The 19904-nt window shown below is 32.7% G+C and overlaps 1 protein-coding gene across 1 annotated transcript in view; it reads left to right on the top strand.

Moving 5' to 3' along the window:
- TUSC3 (tumor suppressor candidate 3) overlaps positions 1-19904 on the top strand; it is a gene marked incomplete at its 3' end in the record, with an annotated part of 159697 nt that overhangs the window by 101157 nt on the left and 38636 nt on the right. The window contains exon 6 of the mRNA XM_080710637.1: positions 1769-1858. Within this exon, the coding sequence (XP_080566763.1) occupies positions 1769-1858 (90 nt within the window). The remainder of the gene's footprint in view (positions 1-1768; positions 1859-19904) is intronic.

Here is a 19904-nt window from a genome sequence, read left to right as displayed (position 1 = left end):
CCAGGTGATTTACATATGCTTATCTAATCATTAGCATTTTCTTCAGCAGAGTTGCTATCTCAGTTTTATAGATATGAAATCTCAGATGTAGGGAAAATCAGCAGTTTACCTAGTGTCTCATAGTATGTGAAATATATATATATGAGAGCTGATACATGTTTTTTAAAAGATAGTTTCAATAATGATGGCCGTTGTTAATATATTTTTATTAGTGCATTGTAATCATACATCTTAATGATGTGCAAGATAGTAGAGGCATACATGCACACATCAGTCATTTAAAATGAGGCACACAGTGTAGCTGTGATGAAAAGGAATGTTATAAAAAGGGTAAATATGAGCAGTGCTGTAATATGAAATCATTCAACATAAAGTAAATAACTAAAGGACATTATTTTACCAGAGCATAGTACAAAAATTGTTAATGGTAATGATTAGGTTAAGACTGCATTGTGGTTAGTAGGTAGAAAACTAAGCAATATTGTATTTATATTTATTTATTTATTTATTTGTGGTACTGGGGATGAAACCCAGGGCCATTCTACCTCTGAGCTACACCTCCAGCCCACTCCCAGACCTATTTTATACTTTTTATTTGGAAACAGGGTCTCTTAAACCAGCGAGGCTGGCATCGAACCTGCGCCATCCTCCTGTCTTCGCCTCCCAAGCACAGGGATTACAAGCGTGCGCCACCACGCCCGGCAAGTCTTTTTATTTTTGAAACAGGGTCTCACTGAGTTGTGAAGGGCCTCAATAAGTAAGTGAAGTAATCCCTGAACCACAATCTTCCAGTCTCCACCTCTTGAATGCTAGGATTACAAGCGTGCAACACCATGCCCAGCTTTATTTTTTTCCCCATGCATTGTAATCATTCATCTTAATGTGGCAGAAGATGATAGAATCATACTTGCATACATGCATTCATTTAGCCTTTCCCCAATTCCCACCCCATTCCCTCTCCCTTCTCTCCTTCTCATATTTGGCCTAGTGATTGACTTTGATATGTTTGTGAATGTATATCATGTGCATTAGGGGATTTCTCTCTTCCCCCTTCCCATCTCCCTCAGTTAGGTTGCCTTATTCATCTAGAGTTCTTTCTGCAACACATTTCCTCTCTAGCTTTCATATATTAGGGAGAGTATCCAAAATTTTACTTTTTGTGACTGGCTAATCTCACTTACCATAATGTTCTCCAGTTCTATTCTTTTTCCTGCAAATGACTTAATATTGTTGTTCTTTATGGCTGAGTACAATTCCATTGTGTATATATCCTTTAGTTTTGTAATCCATTCATCTGTTGATAGACATCTTGGCTGGTTCCATAATTTAGAAACTGAATTGTGCAACTATATACATAGATACACATGCATTAGTTTGGTAGTTTGCTGTCCATTCTTTTGGGCAGACACTCAGAAGTGGTATTGCTGGATCATATGGTAGGTTCATTTCCATTCTTCGGAGGATCCTTTATACTGTTTTCCAAAGTAGATGCATTAGTTTGCAATCCCACCAACAATATATTAGAGTTTCCCACTTCTCCACATGCCCACTAGCATTTGTTATTATTTGTATTTTTAATGATTGCCATTCTAATTGGGTTAGGTGAAATCTCAGGGTAGTTTTGATTTGCATTTCTCTGATTGCTAATGATGTTGAACAGTTTTTCATACATTTAATGGCCAGTTATATTTCTTTTCTTGTGAGAAAAGAACATATGATATAAGCATTCTCTGTTTTACCTATTGAAACATTCTACCTTGTTTTTCAGTGTATAGTCTTTGCTATGACATCTGGCCAGATGTGGAATCATATCCGTGGACCTCCATATGCTCATAAGAACCCACACAATGGACAAGTGGTAAATATATTTTCCAACCATTATATTCTAATCACTATTTCTAAATAATAATACGAATCAGAAATTACATTTAGCATTTAGTTAGAAAGGATTCTACTCGGAAATCAAAATAAATGTTCTATCTCATTTACTGCCTCTGTCATATATATACACACACACAAGTTCACAAAATCACACATATATATACACATAGATACAAAAAGTACACAGTTCTTTTTGCATATAGACTGCTTTTGTGTTGATTGTAAAAAAATCATTATTTATACCACAACTTTATAAGATGACATCGCAATAATATGTAATGTCACAAAAGAAAATAGGAATATTTGTAGCTGGTGTTACATGAAAGGTAAATTTAACTTTAGAAGAGGTTAAAACATCAGTATGAACCCTAGCAATCATTGTAGTAGAATGTTATGAATGCTTTAACAAAAAATTATAGGTGGAATAGATGTATTGTTAATAGCAGAGTTCACATTAATAACTTTCTAAGTTCATATAAATTAGTTTGTTTCGTTCCCTTGCCTTTCATTGGTAGGAGATACTGTGATAGATCAGCATAGCCATATACTCTCTTTGACATTTAGTATTATTAGGTTGGTGAAAATTATGCATATTTCAAAAATGTGTTTTTTTTTCTTCTCCCATTTGTTATCCTTTAGAAAATATGGAAAATTTGAGAAAATAATATAATGACACACCCTCATATACTCTTCATGAAACTATCAGTGAAAAACTCCTAGCCAGTCTTTATTTTTAAATTTATTATTGGTGCATTGTAGTCATACCTTTTAATGGAGTACAAGATGGTAGAGGTATACACGTACACTTCACCCAGTAAGCCCTTACCCAATTCCCTAACTCCCATCCTTCTCATGTTTGGCTTAGTGATTGGCTTTGAAATGTTTGTTAATGTACATCCTGCCTCATCTGTTCTTCACATTCTATTCATTTTGCTTGCTCTTGGATTCTTTAGAAATAAGTACTTCTCACATCACTGGATTTCATACATAACTTTCATGAGGTATCCCTACCAAAGTTTCTTGCTGGCTTAGTCAAGTTTTAGGAATCAATTGCATATTATTATAATTTTAGTCATTTATATTATAGATTAATCAGTTTGGTCTCAAATTTTTGTAAGACATTTCAGTGTTTCTCCTATAGATGGTAAAGAAACAGAGTCAGTATTAGACTCTGGAAAATCAGCTACCATTGTAAATCAAACATGGTTTTTATGTTTTTGAAATGACATTATTTAAAGAGAGAATTCCTTCAGTGTTCAAAATCAAGTTATAACAAAGAAGAATAATTGGAATTAATTATATAGCAACAAATCATTTCTTTTGAAGTTTTCACATAAAAACTGTCTTCTCAGTGAGACCTTTCCCTACCACTCTGTTTGAATCAAGTCTGTTCCTTTCATTCTCTTCTCTAGTCCTCATCTCTCTCCCTTTCCTGTTTTATTTTTTCTCCGTAGCACTGATCACTTTATAACATGATTGAATTTAGGTATGTTGTGTTAGTTTTGTTTGTCTACCTTTTACCATGACTTCTGTAATATATCAGCTCCTAACATACAGATTTTCTTTTCTGGGTACTAATAAATTTCTCTTATATGGAGAAGAAACCATTGCAGAGATTTGATTACTGTTGTGTTAATGATGTTTAAAGGGGTAAATTTAGGAAATCTCATAAATTTTTCATTGCTGCATTTTGATATTTAAAAACAGTATTCCTTAGATTAAAACATTGTTTTTATTATTTATAGTTTATTAAAATAGATTAAAATTGATCAATATTCTTATGAAATGTTTTAATATGTCAGTGTGTTCTCTGTCCTCTTGCTATTTCACTCACCACTTTTCTCATGAGGCTCCATCCTCCTACGTGTAACTTACTATAACACACTGCGGTGCAGTGTATGCTGAGAAGAACAGCAGCAATAGCAACAACAAATGCCATCTACTGACCTGTGAATACGTCTGGCACTAGGTTATGTAAATGACTATGTTAGGCCACTACTTCATACTATAGATACATTTCTTGCCTCGCAGCACCAGGCGAATGGATTACAAAACTGTGGGATATGTACACAATGGAATTTTACTCAGCCATAAAAAAAACCTCAGTTACATCATTTTCAGGGAAATGGATGGAACTGGAGGACATTATGTGAAGTGAGATTAGTCAGTCACAAAAAATAAGAAATCAGATGCTTTCCCTAATATGTGAGAGTTAGAGAGAAATGGGTCATAGGAGGAACTCTAGATGAAAAAGGAAATCCTATAGAGGAGCAAACAAGGCAACCTAAAGGAGGAGAAAGGAGGGGGGAAGAGGAAAATCTCTAAAACACACAATGTGCTTAAATATATGGAAGTCAACCACTAAGCCGAGCAAGGGAGGGAGGGACGGGGAGGGAATGGGGTGGGAATTGGGTAGGGGTTAAATCAATGATGTGTACATGTCTGTACACACAAGTTTTTTACCCCAATATGATGTATGAATATAATACACCAATAAAAATAAAAATATATAAAAATAAAAATAAATAAAAAGAAAAAGAAATAAAAATAAAAATAAAAAAATAAAATAGAAATGTAAAAAAAAGAAGAAGCTGTATACTTTTCTACTTCTTAGAGAAGCTCAGTGCTAGTCTATTTGTACTGCCCGCTATTCCTAAAATATATGCTGTATTCTTCTGAGATACATTTTTTATTATTTACATTTCTCTCCTGTCATTTAATATTGAAGGACATATAGTTAATCTTTTTTGGCATCATAAGTTTATAATAATTAGTACACTAATTATTATTAGCATAATAAAAATGTTTCTCATATTCCTTATTAGTTAACTTTTTAATATATATAGTTTATATTAAGCTATTTTCCATCTGTACAATATTCATATAGCTGGACTTCAATATTTTATTAAATAATTATAATGAATATATATTAGGAAATTTTTATTTCTTAAGATAAATTATCTTAATTCTCCTTTATACTTTTTTCTCACTAGTCAGATGAATAATAGAATCAAGATATCACTGTTAATTTAACATGAATCAGATAGTAACCTTAATGTGACAGGAACATTTGTTTTTAAAGTGCACATTAGGTTAAAGAAAAGTTTTCCTTACTGATTTAGAAGATTTTTATCCTCCTTTTATTTATTTTTTTTGTGTGGGTCTGGGGAGGGAACCCAGGGGCATTCAACCTTTGAGCTACACCCCCTGCCCTGTTTCTTATTCGTTTATTTGAAACAGGGTCTCAGTAGTTACTGAGGGCCTCAGTAAGTAGCTGAGGCTGTCCATGAACCACAATCCTCCAGTCTCAGCTTTCTTTTTTTTTCTTGGCCATGATTTTTTTTTAATTTAATTTAATTTAATTTTTTATTGGTGCACTGTATTCATACATCATAGTGGGATAAAAAAAACAACAACTTTTGTACACATACATGCACACATCGCCCAGTTAGCCCCTACCCGTTCCCCACCCCGTTCCCTCCCCATCCCTCCTTCCCATGTTTGGCTTAGTGGTTGACATCTAGTATTATAGCAATTTATCCAAAATTAAAAATCATAATCTTACATAAGAGTTTCATTTGTCTGATACCAAGCTTTTGATGACTTAAAGATAGCATTTCAATATTTCTTTTTGCTTTCTTACCAGAAAATATTTTTTCTTTTTTTTTCAGGTGAAACTATCATATATTTATTTATTTATTTTTCATAAAAAAATCTATCCTAGCTGGGCATGGTGGTGCACGCTTGTAATCCCCGTGCTTGGGAGGCAGAGACAGGAGGATCACGCAGGTTCGAAGCTAGCTGTGCGCGCTGGCTTAGGAGACCCTGTTTCCAAATAAAAATGCAAAAATAGGTCTAGGAGTGTAGCCCGGAGGTAGAAGGGCTTCCAGGAACCCCAGTACCACACACACACAAAAAAAAAAAAAAAAAAAAAATCGCCCAATTAGTCCCTACCCGATTCCCACCCCATTCCCTCCCCATCCCTCCTTCCCATGCTTGGCTTAGTGGTTGACATCTAGTATTATAGCAATTTATCCAAAATTAACAATGATAATCTCACAGAACAGTTTCATTTGTCTGATACCAAGCTTTTGATGACTTGAAGATAACATTTCAATATTTCTTTTTGCTTTCTTTCTTACCAGAGAATATTTTTTAGGTGAAACTATCATACATTTATTTATTTATTTTTCAGAAAAAAATCTATCCTAATATGGAATATGGACTCTAGATACCCAAAACGATCTTGAAAAAGAACAAAGCTAGAAGATGTATATTTTCTGATTTCAAACCATATAAAGCTACAATAATTGAAACAGTATAGTACTGTTGTAAAGGCAGATATATAAACCATTGGAGTTAAATAAAAACCTAGAGATAAATTCTTACATATATTGTCAAATTATTTTTGACAAGGTTTCCCTGAACATTTGGTGGAGGAAATAATAATCTTTTAACTAAATATTGTTGAAAAATAATAATTACATGAAAAAGAATAAAACTGGACCCTTACCTAACCCCATATACAAATATTAACTCAAAATAGACAAAAGACCTAAATATAAATCTTAAGACTATAAACTTTTACAAGAAAATCTGGGTCATAAAACCTCACAACATTGAAATTGGCAGTGATTTCTTGGATATGATTTCAATGGCACAGGCAACAGAAGGATATACAAACTCCCTAAAAAATAAAAAATAAAAAAATTGTATATCCAAAGACAATGTGAACAGTTAAAAGTTACTGATAGAATGGGATAAAATACTTCCCAATGCTATATCTGAAGGTATATTAATATCCCAACTAGAAATCCTAAAAATTAGCTACAATAAAAGCAAAACAATACAATTTAGAGATAGGTAAAAGACTATAGTCTCAGCTTTTTTGAATGCTGGAATTACAAGCGTGTGCCACCATGCCCGACTATCCTCCTTCATTATATATATATATATATATTTTTTTTCTTTTTTTTTCTTTTCTTTTTTTTCTTTTGCGGTACTGACAATGGAACCCAGGGGCCTTTTACCTCCAAGTTACACCCCAGTCCTATTTTTTAGTCTCTTTATTTTTGAAATAGAGTCTCACTGAGTTGTTAAGGGCCTCACTAAGTAGCTGAGGCTGTCCGTGAACTGAGATCCTCTGGTCTCTGCCTCCCGAATGCTGGGATTACAAGCATAAGCCACCAAGCCTGGTTTGAATTCATAATTTCTAAATAGACTTCTGAGTAGTGATGTTATATTTGTTATATTGTGTCATACTTTTTATTTATATTGTGTCATACTTTTTATTTATGGAATTTGACTGCTAGTTTGCTTATATATGTGAGGCTTTTATTTCAGTTGTAATAAGGACATTTTACAATCTACCCTCTTAAGTAATATTTTGAGTGTGTAATACAGTATTATTAACAGCAGGCAAGATGTTTTGCAGCAGATCACCTGAACTTACTCATCTTGCATAACTGAAATTTTTCCCACTGAATAGCACCCCATCAATTTTCCCTTGACTCATCCCTTAGCAACCATCAATCATTCTTTCTGCTTCTGAGTTTAACTATTTTCGATACTGCATACAAGTGGAGCCATGCAGTATTTGTCTTCTATGACTAGGTTTTTTTTTTAGCTTGATGCCCTAAAGTTTCACCCATGTTGTCACATGTATCAGGATTTCTCTCTTTAATGGCTGAATAATATATCATTATGTGTATATACTACACTTTATCCAGTTATCTGTCAGTGGATAGTTTCCCCCACTTTATGGCTATTGTGAATAATGTTGGAGTGAACATAGGAGTGTAAGTATCTCTTTGTGATTCTAATATCAAACATTGGATGAATATCAAGAATTGAAATTGTTGCATCATGTATTATGTCTATTGAAATTAAAAAAGTAATCCCCATACTGTTATCCATAATAACTGTACCATTTTACATACCCACTAGAGTTGTACTGTGGATTCTTTTTTTCCACATTTTCAGCACCTTTTTTAATAATACCCATCTTAACATGTATGAGGTGATATCTCATTGTGGTTTTGATTAACATTTATCTAGAGATTAATGATGTTGGACATCTTTTTATTTATTCTTTGGGCATTTGCATGCCTTTTTTGAAAAGCATATATATTAGCCTTTTGTCCACTTTTTTCTTTTATTTATTATTATTATTATTATTATTATTATTATTATTTTGTGATACTGGGAATTGAACCCAGGGGCATTCTACCTCTGAGCTATATCCCCAGTCCTATTTCTTTATTTTGAAAAAGGGTCTCACTAAGTTGCAGAAGGCCTCATTAGGTAGCTGAGACTGACCGCAAACCTACGATTCTCCTGTTTGAGCCTCCCAAGTACTGGGATTACAAGTGTGGGCCACCATGCCTGGTTGTTGCCCACTTCTTAAATCTAGTTATTTGGTTTCTTGCTGTTGAGCTTTAGAAGTGTGATATATATTTTGGACACTGACAATTATCAGATACATGGTTTATAAATATTTTCTCTCTTTCTGTAGACCACCATTTTACTCTGCTGATTGTTTTCTTTACTGAGCGAAAGCTTTTATTTTGATATAGTCTTACTTGTCTATTTTTGTTTTGTGATTGTGTCCAAGATATTATTGCCAAGACCAATATTGTGAATATTTTTCTCTGTTTTCTTTTCATAGTTTTATGTCTTAGGTCAAAGTGCACCAATTTTCATTTAGACATGAGTTTATTTTATATATATATCAGTGTTACCACTTGATATTTTAAATTATGCTTAATAAGAAACTCATTTGAAAATTTAAGTGGGTTAGAATCAAGATGTAGAAAAAAGAAGTACAAAGCCAAGTGACCTAGATTTCTAGTTGTCAAACCTTATTTTAAAGTTATATTAACTAAGGTAGTATTTTATTAATATGAACGGACAAATAGATAAATTTAACATAATATTGTTTATGGGAGCCAATGTGACCATGTGATTTATAGAAATAGTGATACTGAAATGTTGTGGGAAAGCCAGTTATGGTGGTGCATACTTGTAATCCCAGTACTTGGGAGGCTGAGTCAGGAAGATCGCAGGTTCAAGGCCAACTTCAGCAACTTAGTGAGGCCCTTCGCAACTTAAGACCCTGTTTCAAAATAAAAAATAAAATAGGTATGCGGACATGGCTCAAAGTTAGAATGTCCCTGAATTTAATTCTTAGTACTGTTAAAAAATGTACTGAAAAAACTTTTTTTATTTGTAATAAATGGAACTAAAGTATAATTATATATGTACATGGGAAAACATGTTATTGCATACTGTAAACATGTTACAGGTGAATTATGGAAGAAAATAAAAATGCTATGAAGGACTAGGTTTAAGTTAAGATCTTCTCTTCAACAAAAGATGCTGTTAGGAAAGGGAAAAGACAAGTCACAGAGTTGGAGCAGAAATTTTAGTACATATGTTTTAGAAGTAGTTGGATCCAAATACATATATCTTCTTCAACATAGTAAGGCACAGACAGGCAGCCCCAAATTTGGAAAAATCAGAAGGACCATATCAGGCACCTTTTCTTTTTAGTCCTTCCTCCAAGTTATCATAAAACATGCAAAAAGGTGATCAGCCTTAGTGATTAGTATGTAAATGATGAAAGTACAACCAGAAGCCAAAGTACACTCACCAGCATCATTAAAACTGGTCACACTGATACCACACCTGAGTTTCAGCAATTGGAATGCAAATTGGCCACTTAAAAAACTGACAATGTGTATTAATACTCTTGATTATACAGTTTTATTTCATACGTTTATACTTGAGAAATAAACATATTTGATGGAGAAGTGATTTATGTAAAAATGATAGTAGTAGCATGATTCTCAATAGCCCAGAATGACAACAACCTAAATGTCCATCAACAATAGAAAAGATGAAGAAATTGTAATATATTCAAATAGTAGAACATATATAGCAGTAACTGCTTTTTATATAAAACAGTAAGGATGAGTCTTTATAATTAAGAAAAAGAATTCATACACAAAAAAATGTATCTACTGTAAAATGTATTTATTTATTTTGGTAGAGGGAATTGACCCCAGGGGCTCTATCTCTAAGCTACACCCCCAATCCCTTTTATTTTTTTATTTTGAAATAGGTCTCGCTAGTTTGCTGAGAGTCACACTAAGTTACACAGAATGTCCTGAAACCTGTGATGGATCCTCTTATGTCAGCCCCCGAGTATGAGGATTATAGCCATTCTCCATCACACTCAGCTGAAATCACATGTATTTAGATAAAAAGCAGACAAAACTAAGTGTTAAATGTCCAGAGCGTCTACTTTTGGTCTAGGTAGTAGCAACTAGAATGGGACATCAGGAAGCTTCTAGGTATCTTACTTTTGCTCTAGGTCTTAGGTACTCTGGTACCATTAGTAAGTGAAAATTTATCTAAATGTAAATTTATAAAAATATGAACTTTTTCTCTTATACCTACCATACTTATAAAATATTTCTAAAGCATAAGAGCTAAAACTAGATGCTTTAAAATGTTTTGATGGTGATTAACTTGGTTTAGCTCTTCATAATATTTTAGAGATACGTTTATCTGATAGTAAAACCTACCTAGTAGGCTGCTTTCAAGGATTAGAGATTGTTATCATAAGTTTTTTTCTCTTTATCAAATGTTTGGTAAATGCAGTATCTAATATTATTCATTTGGAGATTTATAGTACACATTCATAGATAAAGAAAACTGTGTTTAACTCGGTGCCTCCTAAACTTATTTATCTCCTCTATTCATCTTCCATAGAACCTAGCCCATACTCTGGGGCAATCCTGATAAACTGAAATATAAAGAGCTTTGATGCATTAAAAAGAATCTCATGGAAAACTTGTGGAGGAAAATGTGAAATAAATAAAGCTTATTTGTAGCATGAAAAAAAAAATCAATTCCAAGCACCAATACTGTGGGGTTGTAGAATGGTATTTTATAAATGAGGAAATTAGTATTCCAGGAAAACATAATAGAAGAATTAGAATGGTATGTCTCTTTCCTTTATTTATTTATTTTTTAAGAATTTTACTAGCTGGGTGCAGTGTCTCACGCTAATAATCCCATTACTTGGGAGGCTAAGACAAGAGGATCATAGGTTTGCAGCCAGCCTTCGCAATTTAGTGAGACTCTGTTTCTAAATAAAGAATAAAAAATTAGGCCTAGGGGTGTGGGTCAGAGGTAGAATGCCTCTGGGTTCAATAACCAGCACTGCAGAATTTAAAAATATAATTATACATCTTTGTAAGACCCTAGTGATATATTCATATATGCACAGAACATCTCCTGACATGGTTCCCTTTTAACCCCGTCCTGGCCAACCCACCCTGTATATACTAGTAAGATTGCTAGTGATAACCCTTATATATACCTGTTTCCTTCCTCAACCCTCCATTTGCCTCCTCTTTTTATTATCATGAAGTCCCTTTTCTTTCTAGTTTTCTCATTTGCTTCCACACATGAGAAAAAATATACAACCCTGGACTTTTTGAAACTGGCTGATTTCACTTAGCATAAAGCTCTCTAGTTCCATCCATTTTCCTGCAAAGGACATAATTTCATTGTTATTTATGGCTGAGTAAAATTTCTTTTGTGTATATACCACATTTTCTTTATTCATCTGTTGACACACCTCTTGGTTGGTTCCATAATTTGGTTATTGTGAATTATGCTCCTATAACAATGGCTGTGCATGTATCGCCATAACATTCTACTTTTGATTCCTTTAGGAAGATACAAGGGAGTGGTGTGACTGGATTATATGGTGCTTCCATTACTAACCTTTTTAGGAACCTCCATACATATTTCCATAGTGGTTGTGTTAATTCCCAAGATGATGCTATAAAGAGGTAGAAGGCAAACAGGAATGAAGAGATTTTTTCAGGATTAGTAAGATGGCAGATCTTTTTCTTTCTTCTTAAGATATTAATAAGGATGTGTAAGAATGTAAAATTGACGGCAGAATTACAAAGTAAAGCTAAGCTGAAATGCCAAAATACAGAGAACTTCCTTTAATACCCAAACTTATTGAAATAGACAAAAGTGAACAAAATTCATTTGAAGTTTTTCAACAGTATACTTTCATCTGTTTAACTTATTCTCCAGAAATATTGTTACAGTTTGCATGCTGTATCTTCTTTATCTTACCGCAGAATATTTTTTGTTCTTCCTTAGATTGTCATAGCTATTATACCAGTGATAGAACAATAAGCTTGCTCTGTGGAATACACACTGGTAATAGATTCCACTTTTGAAGCAGAATGTAAAAAGCCATTGTTCTCTCTATGTAATACCATTATGTTATTTTTCAGAGTTGTAAGCTTCAGGCTTTTTTCCAGGCTTGGTAACTTTGGAATCTGAAACATTAGATAAATGTTATCAAGACTTAACTTTTCCTTTTTTTTTTTTTTGTAAAAATTTCAAGGTAGATATAAATAGTTGATGTTCCAATACCACATTAAACTTTACTGTCCTTATAGGCTGGTTGTATTTTATGAAATGTAGTGAAAATATATTTGGGCTATAAAACTCATGTACCCCAGAGAATTTTGTTAGTGGCCTGATACGTTTTGAGTTGTCATGACTGGTAATTAGTAGTAGAGGCCAAGATGCTGCTGAATTTCCCACAGTACAAACCATAGCCATATACATACATTAGAAAAATCAGCTAATTCAAATGTCAAATTGTTGTAAGTAAGAAGCTCTGTTTTAGATCCATAGAAAAGCTTAGATACAATTTTGTTTTCTTAAATATTTTCCAACTAAGAACAAACCCCATCTAGTATATAGTCAAAATGTGACTATTTTTAACCAAAAAAAATTAAGTGAAATAACCGGTGCCTTAGGATCTTGCTGAAGAGGTACCAGCTCTCATCAGTCTCTTGTTGAGTGCTGGTCCTCTGTTGAATACATTACTTTCCTGGCACTGATGAGCTTCATTTGTCAAAGAAAGGCAACCAGGTAGAGAGGAAGGTCCTGGAGGTAGAAGTCAGGCTGGTGTACACTGAAGAGCCAGGAGAAGGTATGAGGAGTGCACTCCAGGCAGTGTTCACTGCAGCCTCCAATACCGTGCCAGCCTTCCTTTTCTTTCCTCTTTCTTCTTTCTTCTTCTCTTCTTCCTTCCTTTCTTTTTTCCATCCTTTTTTCTTTTCTCCTTTTTTTTTAGTAGCTTTCAAAGCAGATAAAAAATATATGTAAAACTGCCCTTTCATACTGGTATTTTAAAGATATAATACTCTGAAAATAAAGCAACAAATACTACTTAAAATGTTTCAGCAATTGTGGATAGTTTTATTTTTAATGACAATTTGTTATCTGTCTTATAAGCCTGTAAAACAAAAATGCATATAGATACTTAAGAATATCTTCATTAGAAATTGGTTCATCATTACTGTGCACTTTAACAATTCTTACATAGATGGATAGATCATTTGTTCCCCTACAGAAGGTTGGTTTTTTATTCTTTGTCAGTAGGACCTGTGTTTGGAACTGTATTTTTCAGAAATGGTCTACATTGTAGTCCTCTGAGCTGTTCACTGTTACTTCCGATTTATAATATAATCAATGCTGCAGACTTGGGGAACTACTTAATAGTATTGCATTTATCTTGTCATTACAAATAGAATATATATTATAGATGCAATATACATTATATATAATCAGTATATAATAGATATGTGTCAGCTCTGAAATTCTTATTCTGTCTTACTAGTTTAATTTTCTAACTGAACTGCACTTACTGAACTGAACTTAATGGAAACTGGAGTATGTTTTCAGGTCCTTAATTCTTATTGTTAAAATTAAAGGTATTTGTAAGTTTGTTGACTTGATTCACATTAATTATCACATTAATTATGAGGTGAAACATGCCTAGAACAACCTGAAAATATTAACAATGTTACACTTCATTGAATGTAAATGTAAATTAATACAGAGAATATAAAGAAAATTAATAGTGCAGGGAGTATGATGCTGTGCTGATTTGCAAGTTTATTTGTTTGGCACTATTAAGATGCTATGTAATGGCACAAGTCAAGTACTAATGGTCTACTTAACAGCATGAAAGTCATCACAAAAGCAGTCATTACTGTGTAGCTAAAGGGAACTGTACAACTGTATGGTTACATTGGACATAAGGACATTTTTTGTTCTTACAAAAAGTTTATCTTAAAGAAAAATTCATTAAATGCACTAAAGCTTGTACGTAGGATGTAACTCCAACTATAAATAGACGAATTGTTTTTTATTTTCTTCAAGATAAGAAGTATAGCTGCTGCCTGAGGATTGCTGTGAGTTTGCCATATGTAATGCAAAAATGCTCATTACATTGGAGTTCGGGTATGAATAAGTCTGAATGATGTGTTCTGTGTGCACATACAAAACAAAGTTTATTGGAAAACAGCATGCTGCTGATTGGATCTAAGGCTCAGCATTACGGAGCTTCCTAGTCTCATACTTCCTTCATTGTGCTGCACTTTGATTCCTCAGGGATTTTGCACATGCTAGATTTTTTTTTTTTTTTGGTATATGCTAGATTTTTGAGGGACATATTAAGGATACTGTAATCCCATGTCTAGTTATAAGTTGAAAATCATACAGATTTACTTAAGCTGAATATAATTATTATTATTATTATTATTATTATTATTATTTTTATTTTTATTTTTTTGGTAGTACTGGGGTTCCTGGAAACCCTTCTACCTTTGGGTTACACTCCTACTCCCAGACCTATTTTATATTTTTATTTGGAAATAGGGTCTCTTAAGCCAGTGAGGCTGGCTTCGAACCAACGCGATCCTCCTGTCTTCGCCTCCCAAGCGCGGGGATTACAAGTGTGTACCACCACGCCTGGCTAATTATTATGTTTTGAATAGAAACATTTACAAAGGATATTCAGTAGTTTTGTTATAATTCTTATAGCACCCACAAAGAGAATGCTATTTGCATTGTCATTTTTGTTTTGATCTTTTTAAACAAATCCCAGCAAGACAATTGACACACTAAAGATATATAGAAAACTTATCATAGAGATTAGAATTGGGTTATTTTCATTTACTCATTCCTTTTTTTGCATCTAATATATGTTTGTTGAGAGTTCATTAAATGTCATGTACTATATTTGCCCAAGTAGTATAGATATAACATAGGGCTCATAGACTAGTGGAAAGACGTAGTATGTGTTGATCCAAAGTCTCAGCTTTTGGAATCTCACTTATTACATTGCATAGCATTAGAAATGTTTTACAAATTTAGAACTGGGATTATGTCAGAATTTTGTTAACATGGTTATTTTAATGCTGTTATCTTGTGTCTGATGTTTTAGAAACTTTGCCTAGTCTGTCTAGATGGCTTTGATGAATCTTTTTTGCCTTAATCGTTAGCATCTGTTGCTATGTTTTATGCCTTTTTTCTACCTTGTTTTGGCTTTTATTATCAATTAATTAAATGTACTCTTAATCCTAAACTGGCTTTATCTTGATTGCCAGTTGTGGGAGCCAACCCAAACTGCTTCCATTCAACTGTTGCTACCTATGACCTGACAAGTAAATTGAAAGACCATGTGATTGGTTTCCTTAGCTCTTAACAATATACTTTATATATAATAAATATTAAATGAATGATAGCTGAATAGATGAATAGGTCTTTCTTTTCAAAAATGAACTCAAGATATATTTTAGTCATTCAAAAGTTTTAATTATATTTGAATGTTTGTACTTCTAATTAAAGCATTGGAAGCACATACACAGGAATTAATAGAAGTCCAAAATGAGAATGTTTTAATATGTCATATTTCATCTAATACAGCTAAATATTCTCTGAGAATCCAGAATAAATGTGACTTTAGAGGACAAAGTATAAGAATAAAAATAGAAGAATCAACCCTCCCACAAAAAAGGGATGAATTACTCATTAGCCTGTTCATATTGTTTAACTTCTTTACAATTACAGAAAGTTATTTAGTACATTGGGAAGAATAATATGCTAAATAGAACTGTGTAGTCTTTAAAAACCAAGGGAGCTATTCATATAGGTCACTATCACTGTGAACTTCATTATAATGTGAGACCATAATGCTCCAATTAAATAAAGTATTTTAAAAAATAAAACTAAGGATATTATTCTGAGCCTGTCAAGAAAACTGGGTTCAACTATATTAAAGATAATTCATAATCATGCTGAGATCTGAAAGAAGCAGTTTTAAATATCATTAATTTTCAAAATAAGACCATGCAAATTTCAGTAATAGAATATTTCTTGTTCTGTGCGTGGCTATTAGGATATTTTGATTTATATAATGTGAATCATTATATTAACATAATGAATTTCATAAAAAGGCAGTGAAATAAACATTCAAAACTATCACTTCAATATTCATATTATCTGTCACCTCTGTCTAGGTGAAAAAGGAAATTTTATGTAAAATTTAAATATTAGTTTACATTAAATTTTTTTGTGTTTTTATATGGTTAAGGAGTATTTAAATATTTTTTCATAGTCGTAACACCCCATGTTCATTACATATGCTAAGCTTAATCTGTTTGAAAAGTTTATACTAAAGCTACTGTTTCAAAATACAAAGTTTATATGTACCATAAGATATTTAAAACAATAAAAAATAAGTGACTTTACTATAATTTATAACACTTAATTTCTGAAAATGTAACTTAAAAGTTATTAAAAATATAATATTCAAAGTAAGTCTTCTTCCCCAAATGAATTTAATAATTTGTCACTAGCAAAGCTACTGTGTAAATAGAGAAAAAAATGTTTTCTTTCTGAAATAAACTATTTACTCTGGAAAGAATCATTTTATTGCTACTAAGATAAAATTATGTCCTATATCATAGTTTTGCAAGAATTTGCCAAAAACTATGAAAATGAAGTAACATTATATAGTTTTCTTTCACTGAAAGACTGAAAGCAATCACTTTAAAATAAAGAAAACTATTTTTTTGCACCTTTGTAAAAAAATCAACTGACTATACAAATATTTTTCATAATATTGTCTAAAAGTTCTGTGAGAATAGTCCTTTCCTGTTGCTTTCATTAGAGAGAACAGGCTATTGGAGTACTTTTTTTGCTTTGTTGTTTTGTCTATGACCATTGGTGTTTCTGAGTTCATGGCTTCTCTAATGTTGTCTAATTCAAGATACAGGAAAAGAAATCCTAAGGAACTTATGTTATTCCCTTAAGTTGATACCTGTGTGCTTTTTTCCTCACTTCCTTTTAGTATAGTATTTTTCCATATTGTGTCCAGGGATTTTGGCAGTATTTAACCAGAGGAATAGAGAAGTACATACATCTCATCTAGTACTAGAAATCTTAAATCACAAAATATTATATTAAGAAAATGTGCAAAGAATGTAATTCAGAGTTCAAGTGTCTATTTTGAGAAATGGGTATGTTTCTATCATAATCAAGATACAAACTTTTATTTCCCCAGTTTCTTCAGACTCCCTTCCATTTACACTCCTCTTATTCATAAAAAGCCTTTGTTTTAATTTCTGTCACCACAGTTTAATTTGTCTGTGTTTGAACTTAAAAAAATCACATAGCATGCTTCTAAATATTTTTAAATAATATGATGGTTTTGAGATTGAAGATGATATTTATTTATTTATTTATTTATTTATTTATTTATTTATTTATTGGTGGTACTTGGGTTCCTGGAAGCCCTTCTACCTCTGGGCTATACTCCCAGACCTATTTTATACTTTTTATTTTTTTTTTTTTGGAAGCAGAGTCTCTTAAGCCAGCGCGACTGGCTTCGAACCTGCGTGATCCTCCTGTCTCTGCCTCCCAAGCACAGGGATTACAAGTGTGCACCACCATGCCCAGCTGATTTTTATTTTTTTAAGATGACTTTTGAATTCCTATTGCTATCCTTTGTATATGTCTCCTAAAGTTTATGTGTTAGAATTGTAATTCCCCATGTGACTTTATTGAAAGTGGGACCTTAAAGAGGTGACTTTGCCAAGAGGGTTCTCCCTTAAGGATGGATTAATGTGAGTTCATTATTGTGAAACTGGGTTTGTTATAAAAATGAATGTGGTCCTCTCTTGTACTCTCTTGCACCCCTTTGCCCTCCAGCATTCCTCCATGGGGTATTGTAACAAGAAGGCCCTCACTAGGTATCAGCCACTTGAATGTGGATTTTCCTGTCTCCAGAGTGTAAGAAATAAATCTATTATTTTAAATTACCCAGTCTCATATACTCTATAATACACAGAATGGATCATGATACTTGGTGAGTGTATATTTTTTTTTACTATTAAAGATTTTAAGCCATAGAATAATAAAAAATAGTGTTTTAGGAAGGAAGTTAGCTTTGCCATAGGTATAAAAGGTGCTTGGGGGAAGGGGAATGGGGTGATTGATGGTTCCTGGTAGAAGTAGGTGGGTAAGAGGTTGAACTCTCCAGTGTCATCAGACAACTTGTTAATAAAGCAATGCTAAATTTTATTAGAACTGACTGAGAAAACATAAGTCTATGAAGTGTTTTAGTAGGAAGAAATAGAAGTAGGATCTTTATAAAATAAGGCTTTGGGATCTGGAACTAAATGATTTAGGGTGGGCTTTTCAAGGCAGGAAGCTAATATAGATTAGGAAAACTTTAATGATAGAATAGTTTAGGTTTGCTGTACACTATACGGGAAGAATTTTCAAGTAAGCTGTTTACATAGGTGGGTGGGCTATTGTCTATGATAAATTTATGTGTACAAATTTCCTGAAGCAAACAGTGAAGTTATATATTTGGTATTTAGTCTTATCTTTGCCAGGCAAAGATTTCCTTGAATAAATCACTAAGTCATGTTGACAGAGATGGTCTCAGTTCTCTGAGATAAGTTACGAGTTTGTGGATGAATTTCAAGTTATTAAGGCTGCTACAAAGATAATGGCATTTGATGAAAACGGAAGAACAATTATAAAGAACCAACAAAGTGGTTGGGGAGAAAACTAAATGTTTTCAAGGGCAGATGGGACTTGTTTTTGTAGCCTCTTTTACTTTGGCATTTATTCTTTAAAATTTGTAATAGAATTTATAGACAAAGGGTCTTTATAAGTTACCAATGCTAGAATCCTCTATTTGAGCAAGATTCTTCTATAGTATACATATTAAATGATATTTGTTGAGCTTCTTCAAGATGATAGGGAACCTTTTTTTTCATAGGACAGCCAATTTTTTTTTCTTTCTAAAAGGTATTTTTTCTTTCTTTTTTTTTTTATTGGTGCACTGTATTCATACATCAAGTGGGATACAAACTTTTGTAGACATACATGCACACATCGCCCAGTCAGCCCCCACCCGGTCCCTACCACATTCTCTCCCCTTCCCTCCTTCCCATGCTTGGCTTAGTGGTTGACATCTAGTATTATAGCAATTTATCCCAAATTAACAATGATAATCTCACATAACAGTTTCATTTGTCTGATACCAAGCTTTTGATGACTTAAAGATAACATTTCAATATTTCTTTTTGCTTTCTTTCTTAGCAGAGAATATTTTTTTTTCTATTTTTTTTAGGTGAAGCTATCATATATCTATATATTTATTTTTCAGAAAAAAATCTATCCTAATATGGAATATGGACTCTAGATACCCAAAACGATCTTGAAAAAGAACAAAGCTAGAAGATATATATTTTCTGATTTCAAACCATATAAAGCTACAATAATTGAAATAGTGTAGTACTATTCTAAAGGCAGATATATAAACCATTGGAGTTAAATAAAAGCCTAGAGCTAAATTCTCCCCTATATTGTCAAGTTATTTTTGACAAGGTTTCCACGAACATTTGGTGGTAGAAATAATAATCTTTTAACTAAATATTGTTGAAAAATAATAATTACATGGAAAAGAATAAAATTGGACCCTTACCTAAGCCCATATACAAATATTAACTCAAAATAGATAAGAGAATTAAATATAAATCTTAAGACTATAAACTTTTAGAAGAAAATCTGGGTCATAAAACCTCACAACATTGAAATTGGCAGTGATTTCT

Source organism: Muscardinus avellanarius (assembly GCF_963383645.1).
Source record: "Muscardinus avellanarius genome assembly, chromosome: 14".
Classification (NCBI taxonomy): domain Eukaryota; kingdom Metazoa; phylum Chordata; class Mammalia; order Rodentia; family Gliridae; genus Muscardinus; species Muscardinus avellanarius.
The sequence above is the reverse complement of the archived record's forward strand: the minus strand, read 5'-3'. Positions and strand labels throughout refer to the sequence as shown.